Source organism: Chrysochloris asiatica, unplaced genomic scaffold (genome assembly GCF_000296735.1).
Source record: "Chrysochloris asiatica unplaced genomic scaffold, ChrAsi1.0 scaffold00012, whole genome shotgun sequence".
Classification (NCBI taxonomy): Eukaryota; Metazoa; Chordata; class Mammalia; order Afrosoricida; family Chrysochloridae; genus Chrysochloris; species Chrysochloris asiatica.
This window is the reverse complement of record NW_006408530.1, coordinates 29308705-29325588: the sequence shown is the minus strand read 5'-3', so window position 1 is coordinate 29325588 and position 16884 is coordinate 29308705. Positions and strand designations below refer to the sequence as shown.

Genomic DNA, 16884 nt, shown 5'->3' with positions numbered 1-16884 from the left:
TATATATATACATATGTTCTTTTTTTCTGTCACTCTGACCTTATTTTTTAATGCATGAGAATGAGAACAAGAAGGAACTGACTGATTGACTGAATGACACCGATGGTTGGCTGATCCTTACAGTAAACATCTCATTAAAGAGATGGCACTGGTTACCCTAGACCAAGAAATCTTTGAGAAAGCACTTTTGACTGTCTTTCTAAAGTACTTGCCCAAACCAAAACTCAAACATCTATGTCTTAGATTGGATTCTGACTCATAGAGACCCTACAGGACAGAATAGGATATTCATAGGTTTCCAAGGCTGTAAATATGGTAACCAAATACTTAATCTTTCTCCTGAAGGTCTTGAATATGTATAGGGATTCCAACGCTGCCAAATTTTATGGGAGCAGAAGTTCCCACAAATACTTTCATAGCCAAGTACAACTCTAAGGAAGCTGGCTACCTCCGACCTTGTAGTTCAAACTGACCTGGTGGTTCAGTGCTTACCCTATTTCGCCATTAGAGAGATGCAAATCAAAATACAATGAGATATCATCTCACCCCAGCATTCGTAGCAAAATTCAGTAAAACAGAAAACAATAAATGCTGGTGGATTTGAATTGCTAACCTTTTGGTTTGCAGTCCAGTGCTTATCTTCCACACCAAGAGCCCTGGCTCCTGTGAAAAGAGGTAACTGGCTTCGCCAACTCTCATGTTCCTTAATTTGTCCTCTCCCTAATCTTATGGAATGGGTACTGGCATATCTAACTATTTTTTGGAATAAGATCATCTCATGTTCTTGATCTTCCTATCAAAATCTCAAGGAATAAATGAGTAATATAATTCCTTAAAGTGTTAGCCAAGGAAAGTGATTGCTTTTTAAAAACATAAATTAGTTGATTGAATTCAATATTAACTAATGGGGAAAAAATTAAGTGCCTTGTAAGATAGGAATATTTTTTTAAAATTCATTGTGAGAACTAGAAATTAAAAAGTTACAGGTGAAAGAGTTAGGTCTAATTCTAGTCATCTTTTTTTTTGATTTTTATATTATTTAAAGTATAATAAAATGGACTCGATGGCACTTAACAACACCAACAATTTAAAAATAGGGTTGTATTCGTTCACTATATTTATTCCATGTGTATGCTGAGAAAGTAATCTGAGAACTTGGGTTATATTAAGAAGAATGTGACAAGCAGATGATACAACCTTGCTTGCTGAAAGTGAAAAAGATTTAAAATACTTACTGATGAAGATCAAAGACCACAGCCTTCAGCCTTCTGTATAGGTTGCCTCTTAGTATAAAGAGAGCAAAAATCCTCACTGCTAGACCAATGAATAATAACAGGTCGAATGGAGAAAAGATGGTCAGAGACTTCATTTTGTTTGGATCCAGTATCAACACTGATATAAGCAGCAGTCAAGAAATCAGCAGTACAAGACCTCTTTAAAGTTTTTCAAGAGCAAAGATATCAGTTTGAGGACTGAGGTGTGCCTGACCCAAGCCATGGTATTTTCAATAGCCTCATATGCATGCAAAAGTTGGACAATGTGGTTGAAACTGACCTTGCGGTCCAGTGCTTATCCTACAGTGTCACACCAGGTCCTTCAAACTTATAGTTGACCCAGTTCCTTTATTTTGTATTTGCTTGAATACTGTTGACATTGAGTTTGTGTAGGCCTGAATGTTCAGGAACCCATGTCTAGCCAGTCCAAAGATGTCCTTTCTTTACTGGGTATGTTGATACAAGCTGTTGAGTGGTCAGATACCAGAGATATACTGTGTAGATGATTTCAATTCAAAGAAGAGGAACACAAATGCTAAAAAAAACTACAAAAAATATGATACAAATTCATCTATTGTATGTTTATGTAATTTCTATGAAAGTCATCCTTTATTCTTACTGATTGAGTGATGGATTGAAAACATGCTATTTATTATTCCATTTAATTATGCCTGCTGTCTCTAACTTTAGGTTTTCTACTCCAGTTCTTTTTCATTTTATTTCCTTTTCTCATTCCCCCCATCACCAGAAAAATAAAATACACCAACTCACATACCACCTTTAGACCTGTGTTCAAGTGAAAATGTTACCTCTTAGTCAATTGCTGGTACTTTTCCTTTGTCAGATAATGGTGGAATCCTCTGAAACTTTGGTTTTCTCTCTTTTTAGGATTTAGAACAAGGCAGCGCCATGTTCTCATGGAACCCACAGGGCCAACTGGATATTGCCCTCATTTGGTGGAATCGGTTCCTTGTGAGGATCCAGTGTGTTATCAATGGCTGGTATCTGAAGGGATCTGTATCCCTGATCATGGAAAATGTGGTCTGGGGCACCGTATCCTGAAGGCCATCTGCCAGAATGACCAAGGTATGAAGCACCAATGCAGAAGTAGGGGGGATTGAAATTAGTCAAATGACACATTCTCATTTCTTGACAGACATTTTCCTGAGGCAGACAGCAGAGCCTTTCTATTGTTAAGTATTTACTTTACAGTCAAGTGTTGAATCGCTGCAAAACAGGCTATTATGACTGAACATGGGGCCACATTCTTCAAAACAAAATAATACTTCTGATTAAGCATAAATGCAATATCATGAACCTAAAAAATTTATGGAGTTTTTGTATCTGTATCAAGAAAAACAGAAATCTCATATATGTTCTTTATCAGTACAAAACTAGGATTATTTGTGGGGATTTGTTGAGTTTGATACACGATGAGCTTTTAGATATTATGAACAAATACTATAAAGTATTCAGATTGGCAACTCCTTCCAAATTTAAATATATTTCCATCTATCTATCAAACTACCTATGCTGTTGTTAAGTGCTGTCAAGTCAGTTTCGACTCAGAGCAACCTTGTAAAGGTTTTCTGAGGAACGGCTGATAGATTTGAACTGCTGACCTTAAGCTTACCTATCCAGTTCTTATCCTTCAGTGCCACACTAGGACCCTATAAAAAATATATAGAGATTTTTTTTTCATTTATATAATATTAAACATTAGGATGAGTTCTAGACATAATACTAACCTTTTTAAAGAACTGTTTTTACATATAAGTTGTCAAGATTTGCAAAACTTTCAACAAGCATCTTTCCTTAATCACCAAACTTAAAATACCATTGTATTACAAGTTTGGTGATTAAGGAAAGACACTTGTTAAAAGTTTGAATGAAGGATGATTGAAAAAATATGTAAGTAACATGGAAATGAGAGAATTGACATTTGAAACATTATCCCATAATTAAAAAAAAAAAAAGTATCTTGAAAGAGTATGTTGCTGTTGTTAAATGCAGTCCAGTCAGTTCTGACTCATAGTGATATTGTATAGGATTTCTGAGGAATGGCTGGTGAGTTTGAACCATACACCTTGCAATTCAAACTGATCTTATAGAGTGCTTATCCTATAGCACCACTCTAAGACTTCATGAAAGAATACAGAGTATGTCCATTAATCATCTTTGCCTTGAAAAGCCACATTTATAATGCTCTTGGTGTGTGTGGAGTGAAATAATCAGGCCTCCCACAAGTTCATTCTGGTTCTCTCCTCTACTAAAATTTGCATTGCCAACCCAGATCAGCTGAATCAGAATCTACATTTTAACAACATCCCCTAGTGATTCTTATGGCTATGTATGGATTCATAAGAGTCACATGGGGATATGAAAGAACTACCTTGGTGAGGAACCCATGAGCAGGCATACAAGCTTGATGTCACCATGTTGGTCTGCTGTTAAGTGGAAGAGGGGGAAAGGCAGCAATGAAGATATGGGATGAATTTGACCAAGTTCCATAGACTCCCATTGACCTTGTGATGAGAGTGAGAAGAGAAAGGGCTGGTTGGTGCAAAGTGTGGTGAGACCTGGGGACTCCTAAGTCCATGGACAAGGACATAGCCATGGAGGGCTAGAGCTGAGAGTGAAACACCCAGCTGATATGAAGTGAGGGGAGATGACAAGAACGCCCAAATTTGTAGATTGTACCCATTCAACCTAGCTTCTATGGCCTAATGATCAGAACTCAACTGTTGTTGTTGTTAGGTGCCATCGACTTAGTATAGATCCATAGCGATCTTATGTACAGCAGAACGAAACACTGCCCGATCCTGGGCCAACTTCAATACCGTTGCCACCCTTGAGTCCATCGATGCTGTCACTTGGCCATTCTGTCTTGTTGGGGGTCTTCCTCTTTTTCTCTGACTCTCCACTTTACCAAACATGATATCCTTCTCCAGTGACTGGTCCCTCCTGACAACATGTCCGAAGTATGAGAGATGAAGTTTGGCCATCCTGCCCTCCAAGGAGCACTCTGGCTGCACTTCTTCCAAAAAGAATCTATTGGTTCTTTTGGCAGCCCGTGGCACTTTCAATATTCTCCTCCAACACCATAACTCAAAAGCATTAATTCTTCTACGGTCTTCCTTATTCACTGTCCAGCTTTTGCATGCATATGAGATTATTGAAAATACTATGGCTTGGGTCAAGTGCACCTTAGTCCTCAAGCTGACATTTTTGCTCTTCAACACTTCAAAGGTCTTGTGCAGCAGAGTTTCCTAATTCAATACGTCGTTTGATTTCTTGACTGCTGCTTTCGTGAGTGTTGATAGTTGACCCAAGAAGAATGAAGTCCTTGACAACTTCAGTCTTTTCTCTGTTGATAAGAATGGTGTTTATTGGTCCAGTGGTGAGGATTTATGTTTTCTTTACATTGAGATGTAATCCATACCAAAGGCTGTGCTCTTTGATCTTCATCAGTAAATATTTTAAGTCCTCTTCACTTTCAGCAAGCAAGGTTGTATCATCTGCATGTCATGGGTTATTAATGAGTCTTCTTCCAGTCCTGATGCCATGTTTTTCTTCATATAACCCAGGTTCTTGGATTATTTGCTCAGCATACAGGTTGAATAATATGGTGAAAGAATACAACCTTGTTGCATAACTTTCTTAATTTTAAAACATTCAGTGTTCTCATTTTCTGTTCGAACAACTGCCATTTGGTCCAGGTACAGATTCCTCATGAGCACAATTAAGTGTTCTGAAATACTCATACTTCGCAATGTTGTCCATAGCTTGTCATGATCCACACAATCGAAAGCCTTCGCGTAGTCAATAAAGCACAGGTAAACATCCTTCTGGTATTCCCTGCTTTCAGCCAAGATCCATCAGACATCAGCAATGATATCCCTCATTACAGGGCCTCTTCTGAATCCAACTTGAACCTCTGGAAGTTCTCTGTCAATGTATGATTGCAGCCATTTCTGTATTACCTTTAGCAAAACTTTACTCGCATGGGATATCAAAAAGATTGTCCAATGATTTCTGCATTCCATTGGGTCACCTCTCTTTGGAATGGGCACAAATATGGATCTCTTTTAATCAGTTGGTCCGATAGTTGTGTTACAAATTTCTTGGCAGAGATGAGTGAGTGCCTCCTGTGCCTCCTCACTTTCTTGAAAGATTTCAGTTTTTATTGCATCAGTTCCTGGTGCCTTGTTCTTTGACGATTCCTTCAATGCACCTTGAATTTCCTCCTTCAGTATCATTGGCTCTTGATCATATGCTACCACTTGAATCATTAACCATATCTTTTTGGTTCAATGACTCTGTGTATTCCTTCCATCTTCTCTTGATGCTTTCTGCATCATTCAATAATTTTCCCAGGAAGATAAAAAAAAAAAAAAAAGTTTTTGATAAAGAAAACAAGTGAAAATTGCTACAATTTGATGAACTTAACCTATACTATGGATGTGGTAGTTCAAAATAACAATTGAGAGGGAAGGAGTCTCCTGTTCCCTCTTTATACAGGGTTCATAGGGGTGGGCAATTTAAACATTGGCTACCTAAAATGGGAGGGGCTATAAAGGTACAATGTTCCTGGCTTACAAATTTTCAAGAGGGAGTTTAGTTTCAGAGTATGGGGGAGAAAGTAGCATCCCCACTGAATAGTTTTCATCTTTTGTAGAGGGGTCTGGTGAAAAGCGATGGGGATAAGATTCTCATGATTCAGTAGAGAGTAGTTATCATTATTAATTGCAACTGTCACAACTGTAAAGATGCAAGTTTTGTAACAAAAAGAGGGGGAGTAGTTAAGCTTGCAGTCCAGGAACAGAGGACCTTAGGACCATGAAGGGAGAAGATCATGAGCAGAATGTGGGACCCTATCCAGACAAACAGCTACACCAGAGATAGAGGCAGAGATGAGAACATGGAGAAATAGAGCAGCTGAAGACTCCTGGAAAGAGAAAGGCTGTGTGCTAGTGACCAGGGGGCAGGCTTGCAAATTTGCCCTTTGGATGTTTAAATGATTATATATTCCTGAGTGTTTTTGTTTTTGTTTTACATTCAACAAATCATACACCTTGTTTCATTACAATGATTATAATCCCCTCCATGTACCATAAGATAACAGTATTTCTCTCTATTCACTTTAATTCTTTTTTTAAAACAAAAAACAAAAAACCACTTAGGCATATATAATCATTTACACCACCAAAGGGCACCTTCTGCAAGTCTGCCTCCTGGTCTCCATCTCTCAATTCCTCTCTTTCCATGAATCTAGAGTCCTCAACTGATCCCTCTCTCCATCTCCCCATCTCTGCCTCCATTTCTGGTGTCACTGCCTCTCTGGATATGGTCCCACATTCCTCTTATGCTCTTCTCCCTTGCTGATCTTAGGGGCCTTTGCTTCTGGACTGTAAAATTAACTACTTCCCCATTTTTGTCATAAAATTTTTGCCTTTACAATTGTGACAGTTGCAATTAAACATGATACCTTATTCACTATTGAATCATAAGAATCTTATCTCCATCTCTTTTAACGAGACCCATCTAAACAAGATGAAAATTATTCAATGGGGACTCTTTGTTTCCCCACACATTTTTAAACTAAACTCTTTCTTTAAACCTTGTAAGCCAGTCACTTCATGCTTCCATCACCCCCTCATTTTAGGTAATCGTCAATATCTAAGCTGTCCATCCCTGTCTACCCTGTGTAAAGAGGGTATAGCATTGACACTTGATCTGGACTCCTTCCCTCTCTGTTGGTATTTAGAGTTACTACCTCCATGAGTATAGGTCAAGTTCATCAAATTGTAGCAATTTACCCTCGTTTCATTTATCAAAAATAGTTATTTTTGTGTGTGTGGTTTTTTTTGTTTGTTGTTGGTTTTTTTGGGGGGGTAATTTTCCTCTAGTCGAGTTCTGATTATAAAGCCGTAGAGGCAAGGTCAAATGGGTACTATCTGCAAGTTTGGGTGTTCTTGTGCATCTCCCTTCCCTTCATATCAGCTGGATGTTTCATTCTAAGCTCTAGCCCTCCATTGCTATGTCCTTGTCCATGGGCTCAGGAGTCCCCAGGTCTCACCATACTTCAGACCAACCATCCCTTCCTCTTCTCGCTCTCAACTCCAGGTCATTGGGAGAATGTAGAAAGTTCCTAAGTGTTTTTGTGTACATCCCCAAGCACTTCTCAGAAACCCTATAAAATGTCGGTATGAGTTGGAACTGCCTTGGAGGCACTTAAAAACAACAACAATGAGCTAGGATCGACTCAGTGACACGTAACAACAACAACAATAGTATAGAGGTAGGCAACCTGGTGGTGCAGGGGTTAAAGTGCTCAGCCACTAACCAGCTGCTCCATGGAAAAAAGATGTAGGAGTCTGCTTCTAGAAAGATTGTAAATCCTGTGGTGTGTTTGTTTATTTTTGTCACAGGGTCACTATGAGTAGGAATTGATTCAGGACATTATACTTAGTGTAGAGGTTTAAATGCTGGATTTTAGAGTCAAACATTTCGGAATTCAAATAACCTCAGACACATTATGTAACCTGTGCAAATATCCTTTCCTGCAATGTAAGGATAATAATGCCTACCTCTCACTCTTGAGACTGTGATAATTAAGTTAGTTATACAAATGTGACTAGTGAAGTGCTCTAGCAAATAACCATTCAAAAAAAAGCTATGTTTATTTTCATTATAGTGTTCATTGATTATCATGCTTTGTCCTGGGGGAATTATGCAAAGAAAATTCTTTAACAAAATGAAAAGTTAAAAATGAGGATTAGAATACCTATGGCTGTACTGACCTCCAGATGAGGAAATAGTAAGGTCACTTGTTAAGTTGGGATCCAGTGCCAAATGACTTCCACCTTTTGTCATCTCCTAGCAGGTACTGGTAGTTGGTGGCAAGGATACATTATGTGCTGGTGATTCCCTTCACAATAAATGTTGTGCCTTCTTCAGAAATTGCTGAGGTATCAACACAACCATTTTACAGCACTTCTAGCACTTTATTGTGGATCCCTGTGAAATGACTAATTTTCAGCTTTTGACCTACACTCTCGACTTCTATTAGGAGAAGTAGGAATAAATACTTGTTCGTATCAGCGTTTTGGGTTTTAAATACCTGGATGACTTTTTCATCATTTGTGGGGAAGTAGCCACAGCCGTGGTTACAGGAACACGCTGGCCTCCTGATTGCTGAAGCAGTTTTTTGTCCAGTAAGAAATTGAAAATACAGTCTGCGTGCACTTTTCACAATTCAACTTTGGTATGATTCTGGATGATTAATGACAGAGGTTTGGCAGAGAACTGCTCTTCTTTTACTCTCTGCATATTATCAGGGTCTTTCCATAGCTACAGGATTGACAGAACTGTTGACACTCATTTAAATGCTTGGAGAGGGAAAGGGGGGGCGGGGGGAAGACAGTTTGAGTCATAGTATGTCTCCTGTAATTATTTTTTTCTTATAACATTTAATAGTTTTCTTCTCATCACTATGAGTGTATTGTTGCATAGGCCCTTTCTTCTCTAATTCATTCATTGCTAAATGTGTGAGAACAAAAGACGTAGTCTTTTCTATTATTATTTAAAGAAACAGATCAACACGTATTAGATCTATGCAGACTTGAGATTTGCTCTAATTTTCAAGGACAACTTGCTTTGTGTCGCATTTTTGGGCTTGTCCATATTGACCCACTGCTGGCATCCCATATACTAAAAGGAACATTCAGTGTTCTTGCAAAGATATTTTCACATAGCTATGATGAGAAGTTCTAGTGTGGCACTTTTGGTTAAACAGTGGGCTGCTAACTACAAGGTTGGCAGTTCAAACCTATCAGCAGCTCCTCAGAAACTCTGCACATGGTTGCTGAGTTAGAACCAACTCTATGGCCCTTAACAATAACATCAAGTGATCTGGATTATGCAAGATTCTTGATAGTACCATGCTTTCTGTTACTCTTGCCACTTAAGGAAACAAACCTGTTGATGTTAGGTTTTCTTTCTCAGTACTGTTGGGTGGGTTTTGAACCACTAACCATTGTTTTAGTAGTCAGAACAAGCAATATATGCCACCCAGGTACTGTTTTTGTCACTTGTTGTTGTTAAGTGCTGTCAAGCAGGTTCTGACAGTTAGCATTACTGTATAGGGATTCTAAAGGAGTTCTGGTAGTGTAGTGGTTATGAATTGTGCTGCTATCCCTAGGGTCAGCAGTTCGAAACTACCAGCTGTTCCATGAGAGAAAGATGAGGCCTTCTGCTCTTGTAAAGATTTATATCCTCGGAAACCTTGTACAGGGTCACTAGGAGTTGGAAGCGACTCCATGGCACATAACCACCACTACCATACTAAGGCTGTAAATCCTGGTCTTGTGCAGCAGATTTGCCTGATGCAGTACGTTGTTTGATTTCTTGACTGCTGATTCCATGAGTGTTGATGGATGATCCCAGAAAAATGAAGTCTTTGACAACTTGTATCTTTTCTCCATTTATGATGCACTTGTGTTATGGTGTTGGAGGGCAATATGAAAAGTGCCATGAGCAGCCCAAAGACCAAACCAACCTGTGTTGGAAGAAGTACAGCCAGCGTGCTCCCTGGAAGCCAGAATGGCCAGACTTTGTCTCTCATACTTCATACATATTGTCAGGAGGAACCAGTCCCTGAAGAAGAATATCATGTTTGGTCAAATGGAGGGTCGAGGAAGAAAAGGAAGACCCCTAAGAAGGTGGATTGGTTCAGAGGCAGCAGCAATGGGCTCAAGTGGAACAGCGATGGTGTGAGGTTGGCACAGCACTGGACAGCATTTCATTCTTTTCTTCATAGTGTCTTTATGAGTTGGTACTGACTTGATGGCACCCAACAACAACAACAACAAATTTTGGTAGGAGCAGAAAGCCTCATCATTCTCTTAAGGAACAGATAGTGGACTCTGTCCTGTGAACTTATTGTTAGTAGTCCAGGGCTTATCCTATAAAGCCACAGTGTTCTTGCCACTAGAAGGACACATTTCTCCAGAATTTTTTTTAATATGTTGACTTGGAAACACAATTTATGTGATATTGGAACCAAGGAACATGGACTTGAGATCTTGCCACCAGAATAAAGCCACCATGGAGCTTCCAATTAATTAAAAACATAAAAACAAACTGGATATAATATTTTTTTAATACCAAGATACCTGGGAATATTAATTTGATATGAATCCTGGTGTGGCGCTGTGGGTTAATGCACCAGACTGCAAAGCCCTTTGAACTGCAAGGTTGGCAGTTCAGGCTCACCAGCTGTTCCTCAGAACCCCTATACAGGGTCGCTATGGGTCGGAACTGACTCGGTGGCATTTAACAACAACAATAATCTTTATGTGGCACTGTAGGATAGACACTGGATTGCTAACTGAAAGGTTGGTAGTTCAAATTCACCAGCTGCTCTTTGTGAGAAAGATGCATTTTTCTGTTCCCATAAAGTTTTATAGCCTCAGAAACTCTATACAAGGTTGCTATGAGTTGAAATGGATTCTCTAGCTGTGGGTTGAGGTTTATTCTGTTCTGACCCGCATGAAACTGCTTTGAGTCTTAATTTACTGGACAGCAACTGAAAGGGAAAACAATTACAACAACAAAACACCTCGTTGGTTCATTTCAAAATGTGCTCTACTCTGGATTTTTCTCTTGTATTCCCATCTCTGCTTTGCCCTGTACTCCATCTACTTTGATTCATTACTAATACAGTCCAAAGAGTCCAGCTAAATTCTAAATTCTCACTCAAGCCTGGTTATATAACCAAGAAATGTGTTAGTCAGTGCTATTTATTTTCAAGAAGAAAATTGTATAATAGATTTTATGAATAAATATTCTGTTCTGAAATGTACCTTCCAATTATTTGATTGGTGGATCAGCCTTGATTCCTTTCCTCTGTACAACATCACATCATTACTGTGAGTCAATACAAATCTATGGAGTAGAGGTTATGCAGACATTTTTCTTGTCTCATTGACAAGTAATTTCTGTACATTTTAAATGGGGAACTTTGACATGTAAACGGAATGTGATACAAAATGCTTCTCCCAGAGTTTATTGAATGTTTTTTTTTTTTTTTTTTTTATCAGGAATGGATGTTGGATTTTGTCAATGCCTTTTCTGCATCAATCGATATAATCATGTGGTTCTTTTACTGTATTGTAAGTTTTGTTTCCCAAACTTGTAACTGGGTTGCTGCCGCTCAGTTTCACTGGCAGTTACTGGAGACTTACTATTATGGTGACATCTTCTTAGAGCAGACTGGGACAATCCCTGCCATGCCAGGACAATGTACAGTGTCACTTATCATCATGGTTCATAGTTCCATAGGGGACAGAGTTGCCAACAGCTGTACAGGGTCATTGGACAAACACCACTAGAACAGCCAGATCCTGAGTATTCTCCACTTGATTCACGCCATAATTTGCCAAGTAGAGTATCTTGAAAAAGAAAATTGCATGTATATTTTAGCGTGTATCTTTATTTGGAGATAACAAAATGCACAGTCTGAACTTGAGAAAGCAAATATCTGTGGCTGATGGTACATCAGGAAGAATAAAGTTCACATGTTGACAGTCACATGGCATTTAGAGTTCTCCAGTGTTGCCACATTGTCCCCTTGCATACATTTTTTTTCTTTTTTCAAAAATTGCACTAGATTGTTCCCAGGTAGAGAAAACATGAGAAAGGATTCTTTGTTATTAAGGTGACTTCACTTTTCATTTCTAAGGCGTTTTTCCTTATATCATTAATCTAGAACAATTTAAGAATGTGATCTTTAATATTGGCTAAAATGGCATGTATATGCAAGGTCTACACTCTGGTAGTATAGTGGTTACGAATCGGGCTGCAAACTGCAAAGTCAGCAGTTTGAAACTACCATCCACTCCGTGGGAGAAAGATGAGGCTTTCTGCTCCCGTAAAGATTTATAGCCTGGGAAACCCTGTACAGGGTTGCTATGGGTTGGAACTGACTCGATGGCACTTAACAACAACAATATAACACTGCAAGTACATTTTTCAGGATATCTTTGATTAGTGGGATGCATACTAGAATAATAATTACTTGAGTTTGATTAAAAGACATTTTTAATATTTTTGAATCTTTGATTATAGTTGGAGGTTCTTCTGTTTTGTTTTACTTTCATAATATCATGAAGTGTTTTCTCTTGATCTACTGTGAGACTAAAGTCAAATGCCATTCAGGTAAGAAAATATTTATAGTTCTCGAGAATTTATATAGAACTTGTTTTGTGTGTTATCAAGTCATTGTTTCCTAAACCCTTTGGTCGTGTTGTATCTCATGTTTGTCAACAGTTGTACTTAACCTTTATAGATCTTTTCCTTGCAAGACTCTCTTACTGCAACTTCAGTATAAAATTCCTTGGAATTTAGAAAGAACAAAGTGGAGATTATTTATAAAGAATTGCATTACCACACAAGCATATCCCTCTGTAAGCTAACCTATTAACGAGACATGACCAAATTAAAGCTGCCTCTGATGACAGAGAGGCTCGAAACAAACTTCAAATAATTTTCTAAAAGTCTTGAGCACTTTTACCTTGTTTAAAATAACAATGTAGTGTAATAAGATGATCATTTTGGAAGGTAAAGTAGCAATTTGGCTCTATGTTCTTTTTTATGAAAGAACGTGTTCTTTTTTAATGATCCTTTTCTGCTTGTATTATCAACTTATGTATTTTTATTTTGAGTAGAAAAGAAAATCTTATATACCTTTGTATGAGGTGTGGAAATCTGAAGACTATTGTCAAGTGTTCATCAAATGAGGAAAGAATACATATGGGTATGCATTTTGTCTAGCTCTAGGAGAAACCACTTTGTAGAATAGTCAGACTTAAGAGGACTATAGCACACACTGTAGTGTTCTGGCCAGATCCCTTTGGCAAGGTACCATTTTTGTGCATTTCAGCACCTGCAGCTCTTTACATGAGGAACGGCTCTATCCACTAGAGCCTGCTTTCCCCTACATACATACACAAGCAGGACTTCCAAGGAATTCAGGATAGTGGGGAGCAGCCTTCAACAAATGATGGAGAGTTGCTACATGAATATCTACATCCCAAGCATTGCCTTAGGTACTTAATGTGTTCTATACAGAATCTTGATGTGGCGCTGGGGGTTAATGTGCTAGACTGCAAAGTTGGTTTGAACTGCAAGATTGAGGTTCAAGCTCACCAGTCACTCCTTTGAAACCCTCTACAGGGTTGCTATGGGTCAGAACCTACTTGACGACACTTAACAACAACACATGCCACATTCAGAATTTCCCCAGTGAAATGACACTTCAGTCATTTATGGTGATTTGATTGATTTTGATTGATTACCATAAGCCTCCTTTTCTTTTCCTGTCTCATTTCCCCACTCCTCTTGGGGTTATGTGATATTCCTCCCATTAGTAATGGCTCAAGAATCTTTGTGACAGTTTGATTAAAGTTATACAAGGGTGCTTGGAAAGGTATTTAATCAACCCATGCCTATAAAAAATATAGGATTGAATCCATATTGGTAAGTTTTTAAGGATAGCCTTCCAAGAAAGAACCAATATTTTCCCTTATTAGAACTGATTCAGTATTTTGAACAGCAGTATGCTCAATTTGTCCTCCGTTTGAAAACAAAACAAATTTATTTAATCCTATTTCCTTTGGGATTAGGTGCTGTGGGTTAATACACTGGATTGCAATGTCATTTTTAATTGCAAGGCTGGTGGTTCAAGCTCACCAGCCGCTTCTTAGAAAGCCTATACAGGGTCACTATGGGTCGGAACTGACTCCATGACACTTAACGACAACAACAACAACCTCAGTTACATGCCATATACCTGAGTCCTTTTTTTCAAATAATTTCTTAAAGGCTATGACTATCCAGGGAGGGCTGTTATTGTTAGGTGTCATTGAGTTAGTTCTGACACAGCAATCCTGTTTACAACAATACAAAAAAATGCCTGGTCAGACACCATCCTCACAATTCTTGTTCTATTTGAGCCCATTGTTGCAGCCACTGTGTCAATCCATCTTATTGGAGTGGGGGGGAGGGTCTTCCTCTTTTTCACTGACCTTCCATTTTAGTGAGCATGATGCCCTTCTCCAATGACTGGTCCCTCCTGATAACATGTCCATAGTACAAGAAATAAAATCATACCATCCTCTTTTCCAAGGAGTAAGCCTTTCAAAGTTGTACTTCTTCCAACACAGATTTGTGTGGTTTTCTGGCAGTCCATGGTACTTTCAGTAGTCTTTCCCAACACCATAATCCAGATGTGTCAATTCTTATCTGATCTTCCTTATTCATTATCCAACTTTCACATGCATATGAGGTGACTGAAAACACCTTGGCCTGGTTCAGGCACACCTTAGTCCTCAAATTGACATTTCTGTTCTTGAACACGTTAAACAGATCTTTTATAGCAAATTTGTCCAATGCAATACTTCATTTTTTTTCTCTCTCTCTCTGTTTTTTAAACTTTGTATTGTTAATTGAGTGAACATCAGTTTTGTATTCAACAAATAACACACTTTGTTTCATCCCAATGATCACAGTTCCCTCCATGCAGTAACAGTTATCCTGCTTCTTCCCTATGGTTCCTGTTTCCTTTCCACCCACTGTCTCATCCCTTCTCAATTTTGTTCTTAGGTAAATGTTGCCCTTAGATTTTGAATGATTGACAGTTCCATCATCCATAGTGAGTATACTTTACTAGTGTTTGTGTTCCCCTTTTGTAACCATCTGTTGCTTGGCTGAAAGTTGGGCCATGATGGCGTGTTCCTTTCCAGACCTGAAGGATGGTTTCAGGTTCCTTCAGTCCCTTTAAATCCAGGAAGCCCTTTTATTTATTTATTTTAAATTTTTAATAATTGAGCTTTGCTTCACATATTCTGATGTTCATTCCAGAACTTTCTATTGTGGTCCATTTCAGAACAGTTGATAGTAGTAGCTGTGCAACATCTAGTTCTTATGGTCTCAGATTTGTGGAGACTGATGTTCACTGGACTAATTGATTCGAAATCTCTTCAGTTCTCATCACTCTTCTTTCTTCTGCATATGAAGAGACCAATAGCTGCACCTTAGATGGCTGTTCATGAGCTTTTAAGATCCCCAACACTGTTCAACAAAGTAGAATGTAGAAAATTGTCTTTCTGGGCTATGTTATGCCAGTTGACCATGGTGTCCCTTAAGACTATAGACTTGTGCCTCCAGACCCAGCAATTCATTGCCTCTATTTTAATATTTGAGAATATCAAGTTTTCATTTTTCCTGCTGTCCACTTCACTACATTCGTAGTTGTGTTTGGAGGTAAAGGAAATGCCCATGTATCCATATTCCATTCCAAACTCTCGTATATTTGTGGGATGTATATTGTTGTTGTTTTTAAGTGCTGTTGAACTGATTCTGACTTACAACAACAACAACTTATAGCAACAATAACAACAACAACAACAACAACCTTCTAGTTAAGGGGTTGGGAATGTCTGCCCTGTGGGCAGTATGTTGTTATTGATATTAAGGCTGTGGAGTTGATTCTGATTCATAGTGACCCCATATATAGATTCTGAAGAGCAGCTGATGAGCTTGAACCATTGACGTTGTGGTTTAGACTGACCTTGCAAACCACAGTACCATGCCAGGACTCAGTATGTTATTGTTGTTATTAAGTGCTATTGAGTCAGTTCCAAAGTGACCCTGCAAGAAGTGGCTGGTGAGCTCAAACTGCTGTCCTTGTGGTTCAAACTGACTTTGCAGTCCAGTGCATTAACCCACAGCACTACATCAGGACTCCAGCCATCACACTGTTGTTGTTGTTGTTGTTGTTGTTGTTGTTAAGTGCCATCGAGTCAATTCCAACCTATAAAGACCCTGTATAGAGTTTCTGAGGAGTAGCTGGTGAGCTTGAACCACCAACCTTGAAGTTCAAACAACTGTGCTGTCTGACATATTAGCCCACAGAGGCACACCACAACTCCAGCCATCACAGTTGTTGTTGTTGTTGTTGTTGTTGTTATGTGCCGTGGAGTCAACACAGTAGGGGTGAGAAAATTTAAGCGTTTGGCCAAACAAACCAGGCTAATTTTAAGTTGAAAATTTTGTATGGCCGGTGGATGATGTTATACATTGTGGCAGAACAACGGTTTCCCACCCCTGCCTAGTCTGTGAATTACTCTACCTTCCCTCCAACCCCTGATAACTATCAAAGGGTGTTTCTTTTAGTATGAAAATCTTTTCTTGAATTTTTACAGTAGTGATCTCATACACTATTTGTCCTTTTGCAATTGACTGATGTCACTCAGCATATTGTCCTCCAGGTTCTTCCAGGTTCTGAGGTGTTTTGCAGATTCGTCATTATTCTTCAGCATTGTATAATATTCTGTTGTGTGTATGTATCAAGTTTGTTTACCCATTCTTCCTCTGATGGGCATTTAGGCTGTCTCCATGATTTTTCTATTGTGAATAGTGCTGCGTGAAATTCAGTGTGTATATATCTACTTATATACTGGCTCTTATTTCTTGTGGATATATACCAAGTAGAGGGATTGCTGGGTCATATGACATTTCTATTTCCAACTTTCTGAGGAAGTGCCAT

At 38.7% G+C, this 16884-nt stretch overlaps 1 protein-coding gene across 1 annotated transcript in view; it reads left to right on the top strand.

Annotated features, from left to right (window-relative positions):
* The window catches only part of THSD7B (thrombospondin, type I, domain containing 7B), a 904077-nt gene that overhangs the window by 174317 nt on the left and 712876 nt on the right, over window positions 1–16884 (top strand). Inside the window, exon 6 of the mRNA XM_006834598.1 lies at window positions 2163–2360. Coding sequence (XP_006834661.1) covers window positions 2163–2360 — 198 coding nt within the window. The remainder of the gene's footprint in view (window positions 1–2162; window positions 2361–16884) is intronic.